General features: G+C 40.9%; 1 protein-coding gene across 3 annotated transcripts in view; it reads right to left on the bottom strand.

The window, feature by feature from the left end:
• GRAMD1C (GRAM domain containing 1C) overlaps nt 1-24,786 on the bottom strand; it is a 90,418-nt gene extending 65,632 nt beyond the window's left edge. For all 3 annotated transcript variants that reach the window (XM_080654348.1, XM_080654347.1, XM_080654349.1), the window contains exons 1-3: nt 24,685-24,786; nt 22,254-22,403; nt 8,903-8,987 (exon numbers count right to left, since the gene is read on the bottom strand). In XM_080654348.1, coding sequence (XP_080510474.1) covers nt 8,903-8,987; nt 22,254-22,403; nt 24,685-24,711 — 262 coding nt within the window. In that variant the 5' untranslated portion in view covers nt 24,712-24,786. The remainder of the gene's footprint in view (nt 1-8,902; nt 8,988-22,253; nt 22,404-24,684) is intronic.
• Nucleotides 24,787-27,151: the final 2,365 nt, after the last annotated feature.

Here is a 27,151-nt window from a genome sequence, read left to right as displayed (position 1 = left end):
GTGGGTGTAGCAGAGTGATGGTTAATTTGCATATTACTCTTTTATTATATAGGAAGGATAGATTGACAGGCTTTTTACAATGGTTTTAAAAATTATTTCCCCAAAACAGGTATATTTTATTTCAATAAATTTGTACCTCAATAAAATTTGGTTTTTATATAATAGCTTTCTAGCAATATATTCTATGTGAGAAATTACCAAAATATTTTAAAAGCAAAGGGATTTTACTTTTTTTGCTCCCAATTTTCCTACTGATGAACAAGCACATAATTATCAGCATTTCAGAAAGCAATAGTCTACCTGATTTTAGTCATGTTAACAATCTGATTCATATATAATGGAATAAGAAAGTAACGTTTATCAAAAACCATTTTATGGCCCAGCCAGTGTTGCTCAGTGGTTGAGCATCGACCTGTGAATCAGGAGGTCATGGTTCAGTTCCTGGCCAGAGCTCATGCCCAGGCTTCAGGCTCGATCCCCAGTAGGGGGGGGGGGGGCATGCAGGAGGCAGCTGTCAATGATTCCCTCTCATCATTGATGTATCTATCTTTCTCCCTTTCCCTTCCTCTCTGAAATCATTAAAAAAAAAAATTATATATTTTATTGATGTTTTTACAGAGAGGAAGGAAGAGGCATAGAGGTCAGAAACATCAATGAGAGAGAAACATCAATCAGCTGCCTCCTGCATGCCCCCCACTGGTGATGTGCCCACAACCAAGGTACATGCCCTTGACCAGAATCGAACCTGGGACCCTTCAGTCCACAGGCCGACGCTCTATCCACTGAGCCAAACCGGTTAGGGCAAAAAATTTTTTCAAAAAATCATTTTATGGCCATGGTCAGTGTGCTAAATGGTTAGAGCATTGGCTCTTGCACCAAAGGGTCAAGGGTTCAGCTCCGGATCAAGAGCACACACCTAGGTTGCAGGTTATATTTCCCAGCTCCTGCAGGAGGCAACCAATCAATGTCAATTTCTCTCTTTCTTTCTCTCTCTCTCTCTCTCTCTCTCTCTCTCTCTCTCTCTCTCTCCCTCTCTCTCTCTCTCCCCGCCTCTCTCTCTCTCTTTCCTTCCCTTTCTTTATTCGTCCCTTCCACTCTCTAAAAATCAATGGAAAAATATCCTCAGATGAGAATTAACAAAAATAAAATCATTTCATGGGTTTTTATTACTTTACTAGAGGCCCGGTGCACGAAATTCATGAATGAGGGGGTGGAGGGGTCCCTCAGCCCAGTGTGCACCATCTCCAATCTGGGACCCTTCGAGGGATGCCCAACTGCCCGTGTAGGCCCAATCCCAGTGGGACATCCCTCTCACAATCCAGGACTGCTGGCTCCCAACCACTCACCTGCCTGCCTGCCTGATTGCCCCTAATTGCTTCTGCCTGCCAGCCTGATCACCCCTTAACTGTTCCCCTGTCAGCCTGATTGCCCCTAACTGCCCTCCCCTGCCATCCCAACCAATTTGCATATTACCCTATTATAAGTATAGATAATTGGTTACTAGAAAGTTAGAATAAAATTAAGTAAATTCAATAAGCAACGTAAGTCATTTTGATATGTGGTACATCAACTTACTATTATATGATCAATTTTGGCAAAATTGAATGACTCCGACTCAAAAATTATTTTAATAACTATAATGTAACAATGGATATAGTGGAAATATGTAGTTTTATGGGAATACAGATGGAGTGAACCATATATTTCTAGAATAAGCTTGCATTATAAGTAGTATGCACATATTTAAATAAACAAGATGTACTATTTAGTTTTACCAAAGTATTTAGGCATATCTATCCATAAGGGAGATGACAGTGAATTAAAAGAATATGTTTAGCGCATTGAACTTCTAATTCAAAGGTTCCAAGTTTGAGTCCTGGCAGAGTCACAGTCTTTGAATTGTGCACCTGAAACCTATATAATTTTGTTAACCATTGTCACCCCAATTTAAAAAAGAATGTGTTTTTTTAAATAATCATTCAGGAAATACACATGCAAAAGTATTCTTTTCTAGCAGCAATCATTTTTGGGAGCCCAATAATACAAACATTGCTTTAAAAAGACCTTGGAACAACATACTTAGGATTGTTTTCAGATTTCGTATTTAAATTGCAAAAGATAATCATTCTCATGTGTCATACTTTACATTTTTCATGTTATTTTTTTTTTACCTCAGACAAATACAAATTGAAAAAGGAAAAAAAAGTGATTTTCTCTGATGCAAAAAGGGAAAAGGACTCCCATTCCCTTTTCTCAGAGCATTCTCTTTAGAAAACTTGTAAATATTTTCTTAGATCCTTTGAGATGTGTGTGAATCTTTTTGTTGTTGTTGTTGTTAATTCTCACCCGAGGACATTTTTTCCATTGATTTTTTAGAGAAAGTGGAAGGAAGGGAGGAAAGTGGAGAGAGAGAAACATTGATGTGAGAGAGACACATTGATTGGTTGCCTCCTACCCACACCTCAATGGGGCCTGGGATCGAACCTAAAACCCGGGTACATACCCTTAACAGGGAATCAAAGCTGAGACCCTTTGGTGGAAAGGCCAACATTCTAACCATTGAGCACACCAGCCAGGACTGGATGTGTGTGAATCTTTTTAAAAGCAAAATAATCATCTTGCGTCATTTGTTGAAAAGACTAACTTTTCTCCATTGAATATACACCTTTCTCAAAAATCAGTTCACAATATTTGTATGAATTTTTATGTGGGCTTTTCTTTCTGTCCCATTAATCTAAGTATCTATTATTTGGCAAATCTCATACTGTCTTCATTACACTACCTTCATAATGTCTTGAAATCAAGTAGTGTGTAACCTCCAGCTTTGTTCTTCTTTTTCAGAATTATTTTGGCTATTCTATTTTTTTTTTCTTTTCCACATAAATTTTAGAATCAACTTGTTAATATCTATAAAAAAGCTCACTGGGATTTTCATTTGAGGGAGCTGAGATCTTAACAATATTGAGTCTTCTGATTCATAAACATTTATTGGATCTTCTTTATTAACGTTGTACAGTTGTCAGCATAGAAAGCCTGCACATTTGTTAGATTTAGACGTAAGTACTTCATTATTGGGAGGTTCTGATATAAATGGTATTTGTAAAATTCAAATTCAAATTGTTTATTGTAAGTATATATTAATATGATTCTTTCTTTTACCTTCAATTAACTTTCAATCTGTGACCTTACTAAACTCACCCATTAAATAGAGATTATGTGATATTTAATGAGATTATCTGAGATTTTCTACATGAAAAGCAAATATACACACTGAAAAAATATCTAGAAAGCTACCCATAAAATATTAACCAAATTTATTTATAGGTGGTAGGATCACCAATGATTTAATATTTTCTTTTTTGTAAAGCTTTGATGTTTTATACAACACTGTGTCATCAAATTAATTTCTTTCAATAAAGCAATAATGAGTGTGATACACATATACAGGTTTCCATGAAAAGTATTTGATTTCAAGTTGACAAACTGACAAGAAACATTTGCAACACACATGGAAAAAAAATCTAATTTTTTAAGCATCTAACAAGCTACTTCAAATTAAGAAAAAGACAAATAACCACTAGAAAAATAAGCAAACTTTATGAAAAGAAAGCTTCACAGAAAAAGATATATAAATAAATCCTCAACCTCTTCCTTAATTAAAGAAATGCATATTTAAACAATGACTATGCACCATTTCTATCTACTAAATATTGCTAAAGCAAAGTTCCTGAGGTATGGCAAAACAGGTACTTAGAAACACTGCTGATGAGAATAAACACTGGTACAACCCTTTTGGAGGTTAACTTGGCAACAGTAAACTTTTTAAATGTTCATTACCTTTTTGCCACAATTCCACTTCATGGAATTTATCCTACAATGTGTGCACATGTGTGATAAAACAAACATAAAAGAAGATTCAAGGTAACATTAGTGGTAATAGTAAAAGACAGGAGCCAATAAAAATTCCATCAATAGAGGATTTGTCCAATAAATTATGGTACAAAAATTCATATTGAATATTAAGCAACCATTAAAAGAATAAAGTGGATCCATAAGCAATGCTAATAGAAAGAGCTCTAAACAAGATTCAAACAGTAAGCACAGTGTGCTCCCATTTAAGTTCTCTTAGGAATATATGTATATTCCTCTGGGAATATAAACAGAAAATTTCTGAGAATATACATAGGAAATTACTAAAGGTAGTTATCCCCCAGGAAGAAGGTTGGAGTGATCTTCTTTGGAAGGGCCACTCACCTTCACTATATGCCCTCTTGTATAATTCGAACATTTTATTATGAGAATGTATGACTTTTAAATGTTCTTAAAAGTTGCTTTAGAGAAACCAAGATGGCGGCATAGGTAAGCACCTAAACTGCTGCCTCGCACAACAATTTCAAAACTACAACTAAAAGAACGGACACCATCCAGAACCACAGGAAAGCTGGCTGAGTGAAAATTCTACAACTAGAAGGAAAGAGAAAAGCTCACAGAGAATTGGAGGTATGGCAAAGGGTCTTTGTGCGTGCAGAGAGGAAGGGTGGCTGAGAGCCTGGCTGACTTTCTCTGGCGGAAGGGGGAAGGAAGCCCCTGACTGCACTGAACCCCAGTCCCGGGCGAAATCCCGTGGACCCAGGCTCATACAGGGGGAGTCTGGACTGTCAGATAGAGAGAAAGGCACCCGGAGACTCCGAGACCCAGGAGAGACCCAGGGGAGCCCCGGCAGGCAGGGTTCTGGAGGCGCGCGCACCAGTGTGCACAAAGGCTGCGGAGGTTGCCACAGGCTTTCCCTAGCAGAAGGGAGTCCGAAGCTCCTGAATGCACTGAACCCCAATTCTGACTGCACTGAACCCCAGTTCCAGGCGAGCCCCTGGGGACCTGCGCTCTTGTGGGGGGGAATCTGGACTCTCGGGCAGAGACTCGGGAGCCGGGGGAGGCAGAGGTCTGCAGGTGCGCACGCGTGCAAGGGCAAGGCTGACTGGAAGCCAAGACTGTCTGCTCTGCCCTGAGACTCCACCCCATCCAAGCTGAGCACAGAGGCTATTGCAATTTGGCAAGTCTAATCCTATAAGGCTGTCTCCAGCACCAAACTTCTCCCAGCGTAGACACAGCTGATCCTTACAGCCAACTGGCCCGGAGGTCAATTCCTCCCAGTGATACCAACAACAATAAAGACTTAATTACAACAAGGCTGTACACACAGTCCACAAAGGGGTGCACCAAGAGTGTCCACCTCAGGTTAACTGGGGAAGCAGACCCACTGGGCCATATTGGAAACCTAGCACACAAATCTACCTTACCAACTCAGGGAAGCAGTGAAAATGCGGCGTCAAAGAAACAGATCACAAACGAAAGAAATGGAGGAAAACAAAAGACTGGATATAGAATTCAAAACCATGGTTATAAGGCTTTTAAAGAATATCCTAGAAAAGGCCGATAAATATAACGAGACCCTCGAAGATATGAAAAAGGACCAACTAGAAATTAAACATACACTGACTGAAATAAAAAATATTATACAGAGACCCAGAAACAGAATAGAGGAACACAAGAATCAAGTCAAAGAATTGAAATACAAAGAAGCAAAAAACACTCAACCGAAAAAGCAAAAAGCAAAAAAAAAGTCCAAAAAGTTGAAGATAGTGTAAGAAGACTCTGGGACAACTTCAAGCGTACCAACATCAGAATTATGGGGGTGCCAGAAGAAGAGAGAGAGCAAGATACTGAAAACCTATTTGAAGAAATAATGACTGAAAACTTCCCCCACCTGGTGAAAGAAACAGACTTACAAGTCCAGGAAGTGCACAGAACCCCAAACAAAAGAAATCCAAAGAGGACCACACCAAGACACATCATAATTAAAATGCCAAGAGCAAAAGACAAAGAGAGAATATTAAAAGCAGCAAAAGAAAAACAGTTAATTACCTACAAGGGAGCACCCATACGACTGTCAGCTGACTTCTCAACAGAAACTATGCAGGCCAGACGGGAGTGGCAAGAAATTTTCAATGTGATGAATAGCAAGAACCTACAACCAAGATTACTCTACCCAACAAAGCTATCATTCAGAATTGAAGGGCAGATAAAGAGCTTCACAGATAAGAAAAAGCTAAAGGAGTTCATCACCACCAAACCAGTATTATATGAAATGCTGAAAGGTATTCTTAAAGGAGAGGAAGAAGAAAAAAGTAAAGATAAAAATTATGAACAACAAATACATATCTATCAACAAGTGAACCTAAAATCAAGTGAATTAAAAACCTGAGGGACAGAATAATCTGGTGAATATAATAGAATCGGGGGCATAGAAAGGGAGTGGACTGATAATTCTCAGGGGGGAAGGGGTATGGGGGAGGGGTTCAGGAAGAGACTGGACAAAAATCATACACCCATGGATGAGGACAGTGTGGGGGAGGTAAGGGCAGAAGGTGAGGTGGGAACCGGGTGGAGGGGAGCTATGGGGGGGGAAAGGAGAAACAGTTGTAATAATCTGAATAAAGATTTATTAAAAAAATAAAAAATAAAAAAAATAAAAGTTGCTTTAATTCATTGTTATGATTTTTTAAATACTGGGCTTTAAAATACTTAGCTATCTAAAAATTCAGTTATGTTGTGTTAAGTACTGCAACAGAGTATCAGAAATCTGAGAAAGTTCAATGGATAAATGGTTAAATAAAATATATACTAAAACTAAAACATAGTTCTATATTTTTATTGTAAAACTAGTGTCCTGGTACAAGGATTTGTGTACATTAAAAGGAAATTAATTAGAAGAAATATTTTAATATCGCTATTTGCCCTTTCTCTATAATAGAAGGTTCAACCAAATTCAAGATCAACAATGACAGATTGAAACACATGCTATTGGTGCCAGCGAGAGCTTTAGTATATGTATGGAGCATGCATGAGTCAACTTAGCCTTTTATTTCTATACTAACAAAAGGGTAATATGCTAATTAGACTGGGTCAACTGGACATCCAACTTCCTTTCGGACAAAGCCACAGTGGGATCCGAGGCCCTATGGGATCGGGCCTAAACCGGCAGTTGGACATCCTGCGAGGGGTCCCAGATTGGAGAGGTTGCAGGCCGGGCTGAGGGACACCCCCCATATGCACGAATTTCATGCACCGGGCCTCTAGGATATAGATAAACTTGCTTAATTAGACCTGCTTTCTGACTTAGCTAAACTTTTTCCAGCCCAGTGAAGCACCCCAACTTCTCTTTCAGGTAATTGTCAGCAACACAGCAGTAAATATCAACACGAAGCAGATTATTATTGTAGATCATGCAGGAAGAACAAAGGGTAAAATATTTAACTGCAGCAGTTTTTGACTATATTTTGTGCCGTGAGAAAACCTGAAGTCATTTTCAAGGTCCACCATTTCTTACTTCTTTTCAGTGGAGTCAAGTTTCTAAGTTTTCTAAATCTCCGTTTTCTGGCTAATAAAAAAAAAGTAGGATTCCACTGAGTCTCCTATCTGCCTACTCCAGAACTTCTGTGAGGATCAAATGAGATGAGGCACGGGAAAACGCTTCACAGACATTTGGTTAAACTGTAAATGTTTGCACCTGGCTATAGAGCAAGTCATGTTGCTGGGCTCAAGAAACTCTAAGGAGGCTAGTCACTAGGGAGAGGAAGCCAGGCGTTGCTATGTGATGTCATTACCCGGCGCCCACAGCAACCGTTTCAAGGCTGGGCTGGGCTGTGGGCCACATTTTGTACCATGAGGTCTTGGAAGCATTGGCTGTGATTTGGTGGGCTGTCGCTCCGGGGTGGTGGCATGGCCTGTGTCCCACTTGGGGGAAGCCGAGTGTTGGTTTGTTGGCGCCAGGTCCGTGGTGCCGTTTATTTTTAAATGGCCAGTGCGCATCATGGCAGCTCCTGCGTTGAGCATCTGCCCCCTTGTGGTCAGTGCATGTCATAGCTACCAGTCGGATGGATGGACACTTAGCCTTTTATATATATAGATATCTATATTAAGTTTATATTAAAAATAACAGCTCTTTCTCTCCCTGTGCACACATGCACAGAGGAAAAGCTATGTCAGGACACAGTGAGTAGGCAGCCATATGCAAGTCAGGAAGAGAGCTCTCACCAGAAAGTGACCTTGTTAGCACCTTAGTCTTAGACTTCTAGCCTCCAGAACCAGGTCTTCACCATCCTCTGACAGAGCATTCAGCCTCCAATTTCTTCAACCTTTATTCTGTCTTCTACACTCCTACCAGAATGATCTTGAAAGCTAGCAAAACTTGCCCAGCTGAACATTAACCTATGAACCAGGAGGTCACGGTTTGATACCGGGTCAGGGCACATGCCCAGGTTGCTCGCTTGATCCCCAGTGTGGGGCGTGCATGCAGGAGGCAGTCGATCAATGATTCTCTCTCATCATTGACATTTCTATCTCTTCCTCTCCCTTCCTCTCGGAAATAAAAATAAATAAATAACGCACTTTTGTAAGAAAAATGACTAAAATCTGTTCCTAAAACATCTATATGAAATATTACACGAATAATGATATAGCCCCAGAAAATTTTATAAAATTGCTCTACAACCTGTTAAGGAGTTATCTTTTATTTGGGGAAAGATAATATATATTGAACATCAAATTTAAATTTTTCTTACAAAACCATTTGAAAGAAGCACCAGTAGAAATTGTGACAAATGATTTCCCTTTAGTTCTATTTTCTTAGCCATTATTTAATATTTTTATAAGTCAAAGATCACCCCTCCTCAAATTACGACTTAGTTTTACATTGTGTAATTATGAATAACATGCTGCTTATATTGAAAAACATTTTCTGTCTAGCACAAAAGCTGGAATTTTCTAGAGTATTGTCACTCATCAGTTCCATTTTGATAATGAGGTAGTAAAGTGGTTTTTTGCAAATTCCTGTCTTTCTTACCTGCTATCAGCTTCTCTGTATCAGGTAGTTGTGTGAACTGTCTTCTGTATTCCTCATTCCTGTCTTTATAGGTGGAACTTGAAATCTGTAACAATGAAAAGATTAAATTTTTGTTTAATTATACTCATTAAAGGAACTGAAATGTAGCATCTTAGAAATAAATTTTAAATGGACTTTAAAATAATATGCTTTTGATGCAACATTTTGTATGTCTTTGTATGAAAAACCACATAAATAAACATTTCAAAAACACCAAAAGGAAGTAAAGGAAGTTACCAGCATGATGGAGTGAAAAGTTTGGCAAATCCTCTCTGAAAAAGCAAATTTATAGCCGGGAAAAACTGTCAAAAAACAATCACCTCAGTCCTGGCAGTGTGACTCGGTTGGAGCGTCGCCCATTGCACCAAAGGGTTGAGGGTTCAGTTTCCTGGACACACAACCAGGTTGTGTGTTCAATCCCTAATCAGTCGTGCGGGAGGCAACCAATTGATATTTCTTTTACGTTGATCTCTCTCTCTCTCTCTCTCTCTCTCTCTCTCTCTCTCTCTCTCTCTCTCAAAATCAGTGGAAACATATCCCCCCGTGATGATTAAAAAAACAAAACAATCACCTCAAATTATTGGAAGTTGACCAAATGCATACAATAAGCTGAAAAATATTTGTTCATGAAAATCTACTGAACTTGGAAATACTAGTAGTAGAGGTCTGGGCTCTGTTTCCTTAGCCAGCTCCCATTACTCTTCCTACCCTGTCAGTTAAGTCAGTGTGGTAGTTCCCTGAGGGTAGAACAGGTCGTGAAAACTAGCAGCTTTGCTGACAGAGTGGATTGAGTTGATTCTAAATGAAAAGCAGAAAACCTAGGCCCAAAAGTGCAAAGGAAAACTCTGAAGCTATCAAAGTGAATGTAGATTGTAGATCCAGATCCCAAACTATCCACACATTCCTGGCTAGACTCATAATAAGCCTCAGGGGAACATAAAAAATTAGGCACACTTGAAAATGGTCTGAACTTTGAATGCTTTCCCCAATCTACACATAAATCTGTCAGCAGGAAAAAAAAAAAAAAAAAAACACCTATTACTGGCTCTATGTATTTGAGCACAATTTTTGACCAATCATTGACTGGCATATAGGGTGACTCCTGGGAAGTCATCTTTAAATAAAAACAACAATAATAAACAGGGCAGAGACATTTGTTGCCACATGCCACAGGACAAACTGATTTCACAGATATATTCTAGGTAAGTTATTAAACAAAAATCAGCAATGATAAGCTTTAGGAGCAGAAAGGATGCAATCAGAATCCAGAGTTGCTACAATATATTATCTAAATTGTACAATTATTTAAAAAAAGTATAAAACATACAAAAGAAAACAGAAAAATGTGGTTCATAATAAGGAAAGAAAAAAGCAAGCAATTGGCTCTTTCAGGGTCCCCATATACTAGATTTAGCAGACAAAGACATCAAAGCAGTTATTATAAATATGTTCAAAGAACTAAAGGGAACCATGCTTAAAGAATTAAAGGAAAGTATGACAACAATGATTCAACAAGTAGATAATTTCTACAAATAAATTTTTTAAATATATTTTTATTGATTTGAGAGAGGAAGGGAGAGGAGAGAGATAGCAACATCAATGATGAGAGAATCATTGATCGGCTGCATCCTGCATGCCCCCTACTGGGAATCAAGCCCGGAACCCGGGCCTGTGCCCTGACCAGGAATTAAACTGTGACCTCCTGGTTCATAGGTTAACACTCAACCTCTGAGCCACACCAGTCAGGCAATAAAAAATGTTTGAAATTTTTAATTTTTTAAATAATTTGTTTTTATTGATTTCAGAGAGGCAGGGAGAGGGAGAGAGAGATAGAAACAGCAATGTGAGAGAGACTCATCAATTGGTTGTCTCCCAACCAGGGCCAGGGACCAAACCTGCAACCCCGGCACAAGCCTTTGACCAGGAATCAAACCCTCAACCCTTCAGTGCATGGGCCATCACTCCAACCACTTAGCAACACCAGTCTGGGCTATATTTTTAATCAAAATGAATTAAAATGATATCCTAAATTATGCTATACACCTGAAACTAATATAAAATAATACTGAATGCACACTGTAATTGAATTTTTTTAAAATTTTTAAATGGTATCCTAAAAAATATTTGACTCATAAAGAGAGAAGTAAAAGAGGAAAAGAAGAAAAATAAAGATATGAAACATTGAGAAAACAAATAGCAAAATGGCTACCCACGAATACAACCATATTATAACTACATTAAATATAAATGGACTAAACACAGAGACTGACAAACTGGATAAAACAGACCCAACTATATGCTGTGTACAAAGACACACCCTAAATCCAAAAGGGGTAGTGGGGCAGGGACCGGCTGCAGGGGGCCAATAGGGAGGAAAGGGGGACATATGTAATACTTTCAACAATAAATAATTATTTTTTAAAAAAAACACAGAAAGTGAAAGGATGGAAAAAGATATATCATACAAACAATAACCCTAAGAGAACATAAGTGATTTTATTACTGTCTGCTGAAATAGACTTTAAGACAAAAAAATATTAATAGACACTAAGATATTTCCTTAATAATTAAAAGATCAATATATGAGAAAGATACGATTTTAAATGTATACATAACAAACAGCAAAGCCCCCCAAAATAGGAAGCAAAAACTGACAACACAATTGGAAAACAGACCGTTCAACATAAGTTAGATATACTATTAAGCCATTCTCAATAACTGATAGAATGACTAGACAGAAAGCCAGCAAGGATATAAAAGACTTTAACAACAGTATCTAGCCATTTACAACAGCTACGTTGAAGGCGTATGCTAAGTGAAAAAAGCCACACAAAGACAAACACTAGGTAGTATCACTTTACTATGGAATCTAAATAAAAAGAGAAACCCATAGAAACAGAGTAGAAAGTGGTTGCCAGGGGCTTGGGAGTAAAGATAATGAGAAATTGGTAAAGGGGTACAAAAGTTCATCTATAACATGAGTAAGGTCTGAGGAACTAATGTAGGATATGATGACTATAGTTGATAACATTGTACTGTGTAACTGAACTTGACATTTGCTAAGGAAGAACTTAATGGTGTCCCAGACAAAATTAATATGTAAGGTGATGCATGTGTTAATTAACTAAGTGGGAGGCATCTTTCACAATGTGTGTGCATATCAAATCCTCACAACATAGACTTTACATAGTTCACAAGTTTGTCAATTACATTATCTACTAGAGGCCCGGTGCACGAAATTCGTGCACTGTGGGGTGGGGGGGTGTCCCTTAGCCCAACCTGCACCCTCTCCAATCTGGGACCCCTCGGGAGATGTCTGACTGCCTGTTTAGGCCCAATCCAGGCAGTCGGACATCCCTTTCACAATCTAGGACTGCTGGCTCCCAACTGCTCGCCTGCCTGCCTGATTGCCCCTAACCACTTCTGCCTGCCAGCCTGATCACCCCCTAACCACTCCCCTGCCAGCCTGATCGATGCCTAACTGCTCCCCTGCCAGCCTGATTATCCCCAACTGCCCTCCCCTGACAACCTGGTCACCCCCAAATGCCCTCCCCTGCATATTCACTCTTTATTAGATAGGGTTTTTTCTTTAGCATATTGGACTGCCCTAACTGGTTTGGCTCAGTGGATGGAGCATCGGCCTGCAGACTCAGGGGTCTCAGGTTCGATTCCAGTCAAGGGCATGTACCTTGGTTGGGGGCACATACCCAGTGGGGAGTGTGCAGGAGGCAGCTGATCGATGTTTCTCTCTCATAGATGATTCTAGCTCTCTATCCCTTTCCCTTCCTCCCTGTAAAAAATCAATAAAATATATATTTTAAAAAAAGAAACATTTAAGATTCCTCCTTATCTGCCTGGCTGGTGTGACTCAGTGGTTGAGACCCCAGGCTGCCAGTGCTGGAAGGGGATCACGCCCTGGTCAGGCTGAGACCCCAGCCCAGGCTGCCACCCCTGGCCAGGGATGGCGCCACTGGGGGTGCGTGCCCCGGCCAGGCTGAGACCCCAGCCCAGGCTGCCACCCCTGGCCGGGGATGGCGCCATTGGGGGTGCGTGCCCCAGCCAGGCTGAGACCCCAGCCCAGGCTGCCACCCCTGGCCGGGGATGGCGCCACGGGGGGTGCACTCCCCAGCCAGGCTGAAACCCCAGCCCAGGCTGCCTCCTCAGACCGGTCAGGCTGAGACCCCAGCCCAGGCTATGGCCGGGGATCGCGCTGGGCGCTGGCGCCTCCCAGCTGGACACCCCGGGCTGCCGCCTCTGGGCAGAAGATCACGTGGCGGGGGTGCACGCCCCTGCAGGCCTGAGACCCCAGCCCAGGCTGTGGCAGAAGATCGCGTGGATGGGGTGCGAGGCCCTGCCAGCCTGAGACCCCAGCCCAGGCTGTGGCCGGGGATCGTGCTGGGCGTTGGTGCCTCCCAGCCGACACCCCGAACTGCCGCTGCTGGGCGGACTGGGGGACTCCGGAGGGGTTAAGAGGACTGGGCGCCGCCATCTTGTGGCTATGGGCACCGCCATTTTTGTAGCGGAGTTGACGGTTAATTTGCATATTACTCTTTTATTAGATAGTATACTAATAAAAGGGTAATATGCTAATTGGACCGGTGGCGGGGCCGAGGCAGAAGCAGTTAGGGGTGATCAGGCCAGCAGGGGAGGGCAGTTGGGGGCAAGCAGGCCAGCAAGGGGGGCAGGAGGGGGTGAGCAGGCCGGCAGGGTGGGCAGTTGGGGGCAATCAGGATGGCAGGGGGGGCAATTGGGGGTGATCAGCCCAGCAGGGGGGGCAGTTAGGGGTGATCAGGCAAGCAGGCAGGTGAGTGGTTAGGAGCCAGCGGTCCTGGATTATGAGAGGGATGTCCCAGATTAGAGAGGGTGCAGGCCAGGCTGAGGGACAACCCCCACCCCCCCGTGCACGAATTTCATGCACCAGGCCACTACTCTATATATATAAAAGGCTAATATGCAAATTGTCCCCTCGGGAGTTCAACCGTGAGACTGGGAGTTCGATCACTTGCTATGATGTGCACTGACCACCAGGGGGCGGCACAGAACATGGTGACCAGCAGCGATGGCAGCGGGGCTCTGAGGGAGTGAGGGAAGGAGGAGGTGGGGAGGCTGGGAGGCAGGGAGGCGAGGAACCTGATTGGCCCTGATCACCGGCCAGGCCTAGGGACCCTACCCATGCACGAATTTCATGCACTGGGCCTCTAGGATGTCAATAAAACTGAGAGGAGGGGAAGAAACATTATCCACCAACTATACCTGCCACTTATAAAACACTTCACTCAACCACTGTGGAATCTAAACTTTTTTTCAAGTACACACAGAACATTCTCCAAAATATACAATATGCTAGGTCACAAAACAAGTTTCAATTAATTTAAAAGGAGTGAAACCATACAAAGTATGTTTTCTGTCAAAATAGCCTGGTAATATCACAAGAACAGGCATAGAGAACAATGAAACAAAACAGAGACCCCAGAAATCGACTCACACCATTATGGTCAATTAATATTTGACAAAGGAGGCAAGAACATACAATAGAGTAAATAGAATCTCTTCAAGAAATGGTTTTGGGAGAACTGGATAGATACATGCTAAAAAAATGAAACTAGACCACCGACTTACACCATACACAAGAAAAACTCAAAATGGATCAAGGACTTAAATGCAAGCCATGAAACCATAAAAATCCTAGAAGAAAACATAGGCAGTAAAATCTCAGACATCTCACAGATACATCCCCTAGGCCTAGGGCAAGGGAAACAAAGGAAAAAATAAACAAATGGGAGTACATCAAACTAAAAAGCTTCTGCACTGCAAAAGAAACCATCAACAAAATGAAAAGGAAACCCCTACATGGGAGAACATATTTGCCAGTGATATATATGATAAGCATATATAATTAATTTCCAAAATCTATAAAGAACTTATACAACTCAACACCAGGAAGACAAACAATCCAATTAAAAAACAGGCAAAGAACCTGAACGGACACTTCTCCAAAGAGGACATACAGATGGTCAATAAGACATATGAAAAAATGCTCAGCATCACTAGTCATCAGAGAGATGCAAATTAAAATGACAATGAGGTATTACCTCACACCTGCTAGAATGGCTATTATCAGTAAGTCAACAAACAAGTGCTGGCGAGGATGTGGAGGAAAAGGAACCCTAGTACATTGCTGTTGGGAATGCAGCCTGGTGCAGCCACTGTGAAAAATAGTGTGGAGTTTCTTCAAAAAATTAATAATGGAACTTCCTTTGGACCCAGTGATCCCCCTTCTGGATATACACCCTTAAATTCCCAAAACACCAATCAGAAATAATACATGCACCCCTATGTTCATACCAGTAGCTGCGTTATTTACAACAGCCAAGATCTGGAAACAGTTCAAGTGCCTATCAGTAGATGAGTGGATAAAAAACTGTGGTACATTTACACAATGGAATACTATCCTAATAAAAGAGTAATATACAAATTGACCATCACTCCAACACACAAGATGGCTGCCCCCATGTGGACACAAGATGGCCACCACAAGATGGCCAGCAGGGGAGGGCAGTTGGGAGGGACCAGGCCTGCAAAGGAGGGCAGTTGGGGGTGATCAAGTCTGCAGGGGAGGGCAGTTAGGGGTGACTAGGCCGGCAGAGGAGGGAAGTTGGGGGCAACCGGGCCTGCAGGGAAGGGCAGTTGGGGGGACCAGGCCTACAGAGGAGGGAAGTCAGGGGTGAACAAGCCTGCAGGGGAGGGCAGTTAGGGGTGACCAGGCCTGCAGGGGAGTAGTTCAGCATCAATCAGGCTGGCAGGGGAGTGATTAGGGGGTGATCAGGCTGGCAGGAAGAAGCGGTTAGTGGCAATCAGGAAGGCAGGCAGGCGAGCAGTTGGGAGCGAGCAGTCCTGGATTGTGAGAGGGATGTCTGACTGCCCGTTTAGGCCCAATCCTACCTGGATCAGGCCTAAATGGGCAGTCGGACATCCCTCGAGGGGTCCCAGATTGGAGAGGGTGCAGGCTGGGCTGAGGGACACGCACCCCCAGTGCACGAATTTTGTGCACCGGGCCTCTAGTGCAGCTATAAAAAAGAAGAATCTCTTACCCTTTGTAACAGCATGGATGGACCTGGGAATTATAATGCTAAGCAAAATAAGCCAGTCAGAGAAAGATAAATACCATATGATCTCACTTACATGGGGAATCTAATGAACAAAATAAACTGACAAACAAAACAGAAACAGAGGTATGGATACATGGAACAGACTGACAGTTGTTAGTGGGGGTGCAGGGGGATGATTGGATGAAAGAAGGTGAAGGGATTAGCCAAAGAACATATATGCATAATGCATAGACACAGACAACAGTGTGGTGATGGCCAGAGGGAAGGGGGTGCAAGGGCAGGCAAAGGGGGGAATGGGTACATATGTAATAGTATAACAACATAAATAAAGTTATTCCACCAAATCCAGGCAAAAAAGAAGAGATGGTAGAAAAAGAATTTCTGGAAGGGGTGATAAACTCTTGAGCACCTTCCATTTAGTTTAAGTGTAAATATAATCATTTAAAACAAACATTACTCTGAGTTGTATAACTTCTTTTTTTTGTATATGTAACAAAACTCATTTCAGGTGGTATTTAATTCAAATATTTTTTTAAATAAGAGCAAATGTCTGAATGTGGCCTGGATCATGTTTAAATAGTGTTGGCTCATATTGATTATGGTGCCTAAGATTATATGTATATAGTTTTTTTTAAAAAAAGAAAAGAAAAAGGTATACTTACCTTTGCCACTTTTATTACAATGTCTCTGCTCATACATTCTTTTAATTAATCCTGTGATTCACTGTACTTCCTGATTCTAAAGTCTTTCATCAAAAATAGAAAATTTTCATGCATATCCTCTTTGAATATTGCCTCTTGCTCATTCTCTGTGTTCATCTCTGAAACTCCTATTAGATTCATAATGAACTTCTCTACTTTTCTTCTTGTATCTTAAACCATTCTCTTTCAAATATTCCATCTTTAACTCTCAGGGTACAATATCAATCATTTCTTCATATATATCTTTCAATTTACTGATTTTCTCTTTAGCTGCTTTTTCCCATATCCACTGTATTTTTAAATTATTATTTCAACACCATATTATTCCTTTCTAGAAGTTGTATTAGGTTGTTTTCCAAATCTGCCTAGTATTTTTGAGAATGTCTTATCCATGCATCATATTTTAATGCCTTCTATTAAGTCTTTAATAATATCAACTGATTGTTTTATGTCTTTATCTCGCAGTTTATCTGAAGTTTTGGAGGGTCTAATGTGCTATTTATTTAATCTCCTTCTGCTTCCTCATAAAGTGTTAAATTGAAGTCCCAAAACTTCATGAGAGATGAACTACAGGTTATGTGCTCTGAGGAAGATTTCCCACCACCCCACCACCCTAAACCCAAGTTTAACACATAAGCTTCCTTGTCTTCAACCTGCATGTGTAGGAGGATTTTTTTCCTACTCTACCTTTCCCAGAGAGTATAGCTCTTCAAGAGTCATGGCTTTATAAACAGTTCTCAGTTTCAACTCATACAAGTCCCAGGCACCAACTCCTATCCCAGTGTGGCCATTAAAGCTGTGTTACTGAGGCTAATACACTCCTCAGGGCTGCTTCAGCATTGAGCTTATGGGCTAGCATCTCTGGAAATCAGTTCCTTCTTCTTTTTTAGCCCTTAGGTGTTTCTCTTGCTATTTTATGAGCCCAGACACGCATTTCAAGAAGATGTTTATAACATTTCATCCAGCATTTCTAAGGATTTAGGAGCTTTTAAGGTAAAAAGTCCTGTCTTTATATTCTAAAAATGTTAGTTGTTATTCCCTCCTAATTATTTCTGAAAGTATTAAAAGATATCTGGGATTTCAAACAATATTTACCTAGTAGAGGCCCGATGCACGAAGATTCGTGCAAGAATGGGCCTTCCTTCCCCTGGCTGCTGGCACCACCTTTGCTCTGGCCAGAGCCACCTTTCTGCCTTCCCACACTGCCCAGAGACCCAGAGCGGCTGGGGTGGTGTGGAACGCCTGCACCATCGCCATGGAAACAACGCACGCATCCTGCCCCACCCCTGGTCACTTGGCACCTGCGTATGCAAATCAACCCACCATCTTTGTTGGGTTAATTTGCATACTCACTCCTGATTGGCTGGTGGGTGTCATGAAGATATGGTCAATTAGCATGTTACTCTTTTATTAGTGTATATATTAAAAATTTTAATTGGATAAAATGGTTTTTTTTAATCCAACAGACATTGGAAAATGAGTTTATTCTTATTTTTTTATCAGTTACCAAAGTGAAAATCTGAAATATCCTTTTTAGGTTGAATAAATTCAAGATATGTTGTGGAGGACAACAAATGATTCAAGAAAGCATCTTCTCCAAAGTTGCCAAAGTATGTTACAAACATACTAATTAATCCCCTTGGGCAATTTTTTAATTTAACAGTGCAACATGAATTAATCCTCATGATGTACCTCTAAATCAGATTTGTGGCAGGTTTTATCCCCACTTCTATAATAATAAAAGCATAATATGCAAATCGACCGAACAGCAGAACGACCATCCAGACGACCTTCCAAACGACCATGCTATGACACACACTGGCGCCAGGCCAGCTAAGGCAGGTGCTATGTGATTGGTCGGGGGGGCCCCACCATCGCCCCAAGACTGCCCCAAAGAGGGAGAGGCCCAGACTACCCTCTGCACGGCCCCGAGATCAATCACCTCAAAGAGGGAGGCCAGGCCACCCGGCTGGCAGCAATCCAGGACCCCTCAGGTAGGGTCCCTAGGCCTGGCTGGCGATCAGGGCCTATCAATATAAATGAATGTTTAATATAAGTACCTGACCCAAAGCACTTTACTTTTGTGAAATATATAGATAAGTATGTCATCTTTTAAACATACACAACAGAAAATCTCAAAGGCTTTTTCTCTTCCCAACAGTTGCTAGAGAAGTTACACTTAAACAAATGTGTCTGCCACAGATCTCTGTAAGCTTTTCCTCTGGGACCTAATCCACCAGGAATATACCATTATTTTAATTGGGAAAACAGAAGTTTGGCTTGGAGTTTATGTTGTTTTCTTTTGCCATGTATTTTTAGTAACAGTTAAAGGGCAAAAGCATGAATAGTTATTTGCCATTAACTTCATTTTAAATCTCATTTCTGCATTTCACAGAATTTTTATTGTGACATTAGGATTTAAAAATTCATAATGAAACTCACTTCCCACACACTAGGATTCAATATTTTCACTTTTAAATAACAAAGAAAACAAATATAACAATTAATATTCCTATCTTTATATTACAGGATTGAAATAGAAAATCTGCAGCTGTGGGTCTCACTATCAATTGCTATGGAAAGTTAATCATATTCCTTTAAATGAAAGTCCTACTGTCAGAAAGACAAAATGGAGACACTTGTGCTCCATCAATCTGTTAAGTAGCACAAGGTTAAATGGACAGGGTCTAAAAGATATCAACCTCTGCAAGAAAACAACAGAACTTTAATAAACTTTGGTTCACTTTTTTGTACCCTTTTAAGTTTTCACAATTTTTTAATTATGAGGAATCATGAAAACACATTTTCCAATATTACAAATAAAAGTGTTCTTATTCAGCCGAAACCGGTTTGGCTCAGTGGATAGAGCGTCGGCCTGCGGACTGAAAGGTCCCGGGTTCGATTCCGGTCAAGGGCATGTACCTTGGTTGCGGGCACATCCCCAGTGGGAGGTGTGCAGGAGGCAGCTGATCGATGTTTCTCTCTCATCGATGTTTCTAGCTCTCTATCCCTCTCCCTTCCTCTCTGTGAAATATAAATAAAATATTTTTTTTTTTTTAAAAAGTGTTCTTATTCAGTACTTTTCAACCTTTTAATCATTGGGACCGTCTTAAGGAAAGGTGTTGCCAGGTAACATCTTCCTGTTGAGTATGCTCAGAGGTTTTTATTGTAGAGTCAGTGGTAGAGGCAGATGGATTTAAAATGATAGAGAGGAGAAATAAAAAAAATGAAGTGGCAGAGAAGTGCATTATTTTGCAGACTTCTTAACCATCATTTTTAGCAGTTATAGTTGTACTACATTAGAGCCACTTGTCTACACAGACCTCTATCCTCCACATTAAGAGGCTAAGGCTGCTACAGCTTTTGAGCTTCTGCTGTCATTTCTTGCTAGTGTCTATGTACCATCCCAAAGTAATTCCCTTATTTCCAACATTCTATTCAACTAAAAAAAGGGACCAACTTACTTATTAGATGTACAAAAATATGTTAAAAATACATTAAAGAAATTCCAAATGAAGACTTGAGGAATTCTCCTCTTGCAATATATACCAGCATGAGCTTGGATTTAGCTATTCAGGTTCTTTTTTATTTTTCTTTGCTTCTGAGTTCTGATAGTTCTGGTTTCTGTGTGAGTGGCCTCTGGAAAAGTCAGCAAAACTTCTGAGATGTTGTATTTGTCTTTAAGTCTATTTCATGTGAATCCATATAAAAATTCCTCAAGCCTGGCTGGTGTGGCTCAGTGGCTGAGCAACAACCTATAAACCAGGAGGTCAAGGTTCGATTTCAGGTCAGGGCACATGCCCATGTTGCAGGCTTGATCCCCACTAGGAGATGTGCAGGAGATAGTTGATCAATGATTCTCTCTCATCATTAATGTTTCTATCTCTCTCTCCCTCTCCCTTCCTCTCTAAAAATCAATTTAAAAATATATTTCTTAAAAACTGCTCAAAATAAAGTGCTTGCCATCATCAAAGAAAACTAAAACTGAGCCAAAATAAACCTTCAACATTCTAAACCAGTGCTTCTCAAACTTGAACGTGCATACAAATCCCTTGGAAATCTTGTGAAAATGAAGATTCTGACTCAGTAGGTCTGAGATTGGGCCCAGGATTCTGCATTTTTAATCAACTGACATGTGATGCCAAATCTTCTAGCTCCACACTACATACCTCTTCCCCCCCTCCTTCTATCTCTAAATCCTCATTCCCATGCCTTTTCATTTTCTTACTTTATCCTTTTTCTTGCATCAAATCTGCCAAGAGTAACCACAGTAATTCTTTAGCCCTATACATAGCCCTTGGAACTATAAAGGTTCCCCATCTGTAACAAATATAAAAAGCAGAGTGCAGAAGGGTCAAAACACAACAGTCATAAACTTTCTCAAAATGTGTCCAAAAATAATATAATAGAATGTACATGATATAATTTTTAGGGTATGTAGTTATTTTGATATATTTCTTAGCAATAAAATATTTTCCTTCTTAATAGGAAGTAAGAACCTGTTATTAATCTGAAGATTCAATAACATTCAATAACTGAGCTGCTAATTATGAACAGAATGATGGTACTTGTACTAATCCTTATAACCTGTTAATAATAATATGTCTTTTTTTTGGTCTACTCTAAAATTATTAGAAATTCTGCTACCACATACATATACCTAGTCCTCAAGAGATCAGCTTTCTAATAAATTAATATTGGAACTTTATATGCCTTATGCTCTTATGTAAAATTCACTTATTGCTGCATTATTCTATCGAATGACTCATAATTCTCACAGGAATTGTTAGATTTAGAATGAGCCCTTTAATACAATAAATGTAAGCATTCATATGATAACAGAAATGTTCTTACCAAAAGACTCTGTGCACCTAGCCAAGGAGCCGTAGTCTCATTTTACAGTGGGGAAACCTGAAGCATACCCAGGTTATGCAATCAAGTGATCAAGTGCAAACACACTATGAAACTTTAAAACCAATCTCAAAATCATTATACACTACAGGTCAAACTATAGTTAAATTTCCTTTTAGGTACAGGAACTAATTATTTAAATTAAAGTGATGTAAAATAGCTGGCTTCTCAGTAACATTTAGAAATATGATTTCTGTATAATGTTAGACTCTTGCCAATACAGTGAGTGGGACCCAATTCTGTGGTGTAGTTTTCTCCCAAGAAAATTGAAGCAGATAATTCCACTCCATCAAACCAGACAACAGTGCATTCTAGTGGCCAAAGGAGGGCATACTCGGAAATGGTTTTGGGACTCAAAGGCTAAGGACAAATATCTAAAATCTAGAAGCTAATAAAAAAATATTATAAATAATATATGAATTGTTGTAAACTTACAAAATTTTGCATTTAAGATTAAAATGGGGTAGGGAAGGCCGGGGGGGGGGAGGTCAATGGAGGAAAAAAAAAAAGGAGACATACGTACTACTATTTGTAATACTTCAAACAATAAAAAAAAAAGATTAAAATGAAGATATAAGAAAAAAATATTACCCAAAAGCTCCAGTCACCACTCCAGTTATGTCCATGTGGCCCCTGTTTTTTAGCTGACACTGTATTATTCTCATCCACAACTGGACTAGGATTTTCCTCTAATTCTTCTGGTGACTCGGTGGCAATGCTTGACTCTCCTTCGTTTATTACCTGGAAATAAGTATCAACAAATTTAAATTATTTATTGAGAAATGTCCATTTTAAAAAGAAAAGAGTTAATGTTCAAAATATGTCAATTAACTTGAAAAGGATAATATTTAAGCTTTTAAAAAACAGCAACTAATATGTTTTTGCTTCCATAGTTCATACATTTACATGTACAACAAATATTTTCCAACTACTACTATTTGCTAGGTAGTTTAGTTGGCACTAGGGATTCAAAAGTGAATAAAACAAAGTCCTTCGTCTCCAGCACTTCAGTCAACTAGAGGAAGAGTTAAACAGTAGAAAAAAAAAAAAAAGTAAGGGGAATGACAATTGGTCCAACCTCTTGGGTGAATAATGTTCAATGCCTAGTAGAGACTAAGATGGGTATATACTAACAACCCAGCAATTTAATGTGTGCATGGAGCCAACCATGTTTGTAACACTAAAAAAGTGCAAATGACTTACTGTCCACTGATAAGGAAATTGGTAAATTAATTCTGGTTTATTCAAACGCTGGAGTTAAAATAAATGGATCAGATGTCTCAACCAGGCATTGGCCCCCAATCTATAGAGCACTCAGGGGAAAGGCTATATCCTATGCAAGATATGGGCCCATCAGGTGGGTCACTCATGAAAGAGCAGTCATTATGAAGAGGGAAGAGAGAAAGAGGAGGTGAGGAGTAGGAGCGGGAGCAGCCATTATAAGAGCACACAGCTCTTAAATACCTCTGCTGCTGCTGCTGCCACCCATGTCTCTGTTTAACAAAAATCCTCAGGGTTACAGGGGAAAGCTCCCATGGCACCTGTGTGGCACAGCAAAGGGTTAAATCAAACTCAACTTAATCTTGGGCTTCTTAAACTCTGCAAAGTAACCATAATGTCCACAAGTTGTCTGCAGGCTTCTGATGCAAGAAACTATCCCCATACGATATGCCATTCGAGCAGCAATTACTGCCAGCATACTGGACTCTCTGCCAAATAGAACCTGTGACTGTCCATCCCCAGCTGCCAGTTATGCCTTGAGTCCTAGAAGAAACACCTTGCAAGCTCAGCACAGCCACCAAGACTTCCTTTCTGTGGAATAGAACCAAATCTGGGCCCTCTGGCACAGCACGCCTGCAGGAGGACATGGCCTCCCCTGCCCTCCCTCTTTTACCAGATGTCATGGTATTGGAAGAGGTCACCTCTCTTCCAAGCCCTTTGAATACCTGGGTAGCAACTTGGGTACGACTGAGTGAACAGCAATAGGAGTTTGGGTTCTTCAAACTCCCGTTGGAAGTTTGATGGACAAACTTGCTGTTAGATGGACAGCATCACCACCATTGCACATGATGAGGCTCCCCGGAGACCGACTGCTTTTTATCCCTTCCCTAAGATGTCCCTGACAAAGGAAAGGACCCAAGGATCAGAACTGGCTGGACTTCCCACAGTCGTCTTAACAGTGAATGCTCCGGTCAACATCTGCACATTTTTACCTATGCTTGGGCCACTGCCTAAGAGTTATGCCCTTTGGGGTAAAGAACTCTGAAACTCTCTTGCTTCCCAGATACTCAAACTATAAATTAAGGTCACACATGTCTCAACATATACTAAAGCCATAATAATAGTCTTGCCAAGACACTCCTTATTCCCATCAGAGTTACAAACATTACTCATAGTACCAAGGCACTCATTTTGTTTCTCAAAACACACTTCATTGGGATCTTGAACAAGGTATTCAACGGAACCTTCATCTTCCTTCCTAGAGTGAGGATAGTGTTCAGAAATACAGGTACTCCTGCAACAAAATAGGTTTTCACTCTTAAAATTAATCAACAGGTTCTTCCATTTACCAAAGAAGGTTCTAAACAAAACTAGCTGAAACCAAAAACGTGGTTGATAGCACAGTGATTTAAAATCTCTAGTCTGAGCCCCTTAATCTGGAGCTGGTAGATAAGGGAAGGTGGTGAGGCTGGATCAACGTGACAGCGGGTCAGAATCCTGACAGTGGGGCCGGAGTCCATGGGGCCTGAGGCTAGACATCTGGAATGGGACAGTTCAGGGCCAAATTCCTGCACTCCACGCCCACAAAGAGGCAGACCTTCCCCCGTGACCCGGAGGGGACAGGCTCGCAGGAAGCACAAGAAACCTTCTCCTTGGTAACAACTTTCCACACTTCTCTAAAAAGCAACAAGAAAGGGAAGGCAGGAACTAATGATCATAACGTCAGCGGGTTCAAACAACCAACGCGAAGAAAGCTGGTAAGCCGCCTTTTGGGAACTCGACCCTGCGAGGAGCCACTTACCGGGCGGACAGGCGGAGAACCCTCCATCGCGGCTCCCTCTGCCGCCGGCCGCGGAACCGCGCACGCGCCCCGCGCGTGGAGGGGGCGCCAACCGTGCGCCCCGCGCCCACCCCGCGCCCCGCCCGCCCGTCTCCCGGCCACCACGGCCCCTGCTTGCGCTGCGCGCCCTCTGGCGGCATAGAGGACCCCTGCCTCTGACCGGCTCCTACCCATGTAATGTTGATTTGTTAGCCTGGAAGTCAGTCTTTTCCAGGGATCCGGATCCGGATGAGCCTGGTCCTACCTACCTACCAACCTCAAACTCCTGTGCCTACCCTGAAATGGATTCCAGGCACAAGTCACCACAGAGTCCTCCTCCGCTCCAAGACATACCCCGCTCCAATGTGCACCAAAGTGAATTGCATGACCAAGTCTTGTTCCTTCAAGTAAGGGATTGGAGTTACTGACTTGAGTATTGCAAATTCTGGTTTCCAGAAATGAAGCTATAAAAAAAATTCTAGAACAATTTAGGAAGATTGAATATGAAATGTATATTAGACTTTGATGGAATAATTAATGATTTGTGGATACATTTATTGATATTCATTTGTGAATAATTAATACTTTGCGGTTATGTTGGAAAATATTTTTATTATTAGAAAATTTGTGCTCAAGTATTTAGGAATGACGTGTTATGATGTCTGCAACTTGATTTCAAATGCTTTAACAAAGATAGATGCCATAAACTGAATGTGCTTGCCCACGCGCACGCTCATGCACACACACGGAAATTTATATGTTGACACCTAATCCCCTTTCTCCCTGTGAGGAAATAGGGATGCATTCTACCAATAGCACGTGGGCTCTCACCAGACACTGTATCTGCTGGTGTCTTGATCTCAGACCTCCAGACTCCAGAATCCTGAGAAATAAATGTTTGACGTTTACACCACCCAGTCTATGGTATTTTTGGTATAGCAGCCTGAATAGACTAAGATAGGTAGATAGATAGATAACAAAATATTACCAATTATTGCATTTATATGAAGGGTGTACCACTCACTGATCAATGATTCTTTTTCTATTTTTTTGTTTGAAAATAATCATAATGTAAAGATGGGGAGGGAGAAAGTCAAATCCAGTTCCACAGAAAGTTGGATATGGAGTATATTTTTATATTATATATTACATGCTAAAGGACAAATTACCCAGTAAGATATTCAAGAAAAGATAGGGTCTTGTCCTGCAAAACTTAGCATAAGCTGCGTTTTTCTTCACTATCATGTATAAGAATATCCTGAAGAAAAAACGACTACCTATTCTTTGAACTGGAAGCCACACCAAGAATTCTACTTTGGATTGAAGGAGTTTAATATTGCCAGTATCTTTTCAATGCTTCAAGATGAATGTGGTCATTATGTAAAGTATTTTTAACGTATTTCAAAAGAATTTTTTTTAATTTGAATCAAATTCAAACTTACAGAAAAGTTGCAAATATGTTACAACAATCTTTTCCCTGAAGCATTTGAAAGCAAACTATCAACATCATCCCCTATCAATTCTGAATACCTTAGTGAATATTTCCTACATACAAAGACATTCTCCTAATATATAAATAAATTAAAACATATTTAAAACCATATGACCAACAAAACTGGGAAATTAACATCGCATCACTACCTTCTAATTACCACACCCCATTAAAGTTCCAGCGATTGTCCCAATAATGTCCTTTATAGCAAGAGAATCTAGCCCCAAATCAAATTACAATAAGTTGCCCTGTCTTCTTCAGTGTGCAGTGTTAAACTCTGCCCCCTGCACAGACTCCCTCCTCATCCACCCCACCTTAGCACCCTTGCCCAGCCATCGCAGTCCCTGCATTCTACACCCTCTTCACTCTGCTCAGGTTATAAAACCTTTCCAGGTGCCACCCATACTGTGATAAGGAGGTTGTAGACAGAGGGGTATCCTTTCCCCTTACAGACAGTAAAAGGGTGTTTGACCTAACATCCAGATAAGAAAGATCCTGCCTTGAACTATTTTTGAGGGCTCTATTCTGGGCCTCCTCTGGCCACAACCTCCCTTTCAAGATCTCACTCCAAATAGTGAGAACCCTGGAATTCCTTGCCCAACCTGTCCCAAACCCACTTCCAGGAACTTCAAAGTCCTCTTCCACAGGCTTGTTCTTCCAAGAGTGGATCACATCACTGGTGTGCACATGCTCGGGCTGTGGAGTTTCCAACAGATGGCTGTTTGTAAGGGTGAGGATGAGGTTTGGACATGTAGACTGGGGTGTCCACATACGTGAACACAGCGCTCCCTGCAGTGGGAAGTGGAACCAGAGCTGGGAATAGAAGAAGAGCAGGTTGCAGGCTGGTGGTCAGGAAAGTTATCTCTACACCACTTACTTCCTGACACAGAACTCTGCGAAGCCCAAGAATTCTAAATTTATACTGGTCTCTCAGGTCTTTGTAGAGGTATATTTGCC

The sequence above is a fragment of the Plecotus auritus genome (genome assembly GCF_963455305.1).
Source record: "Plecotus auritus genome assembly, chromosome: 2".
Lineage (NCBI taxonomy): Eukaryota > Metazoa > Chordata > Mammalia > Chiroptera > Vespertilionidae > Plecotus > Plecotus auritus.
Note: the sequence above shows the minus strand (reverse complement) of the source record. Positions and strands in the feature narration are given on the sequence as shown.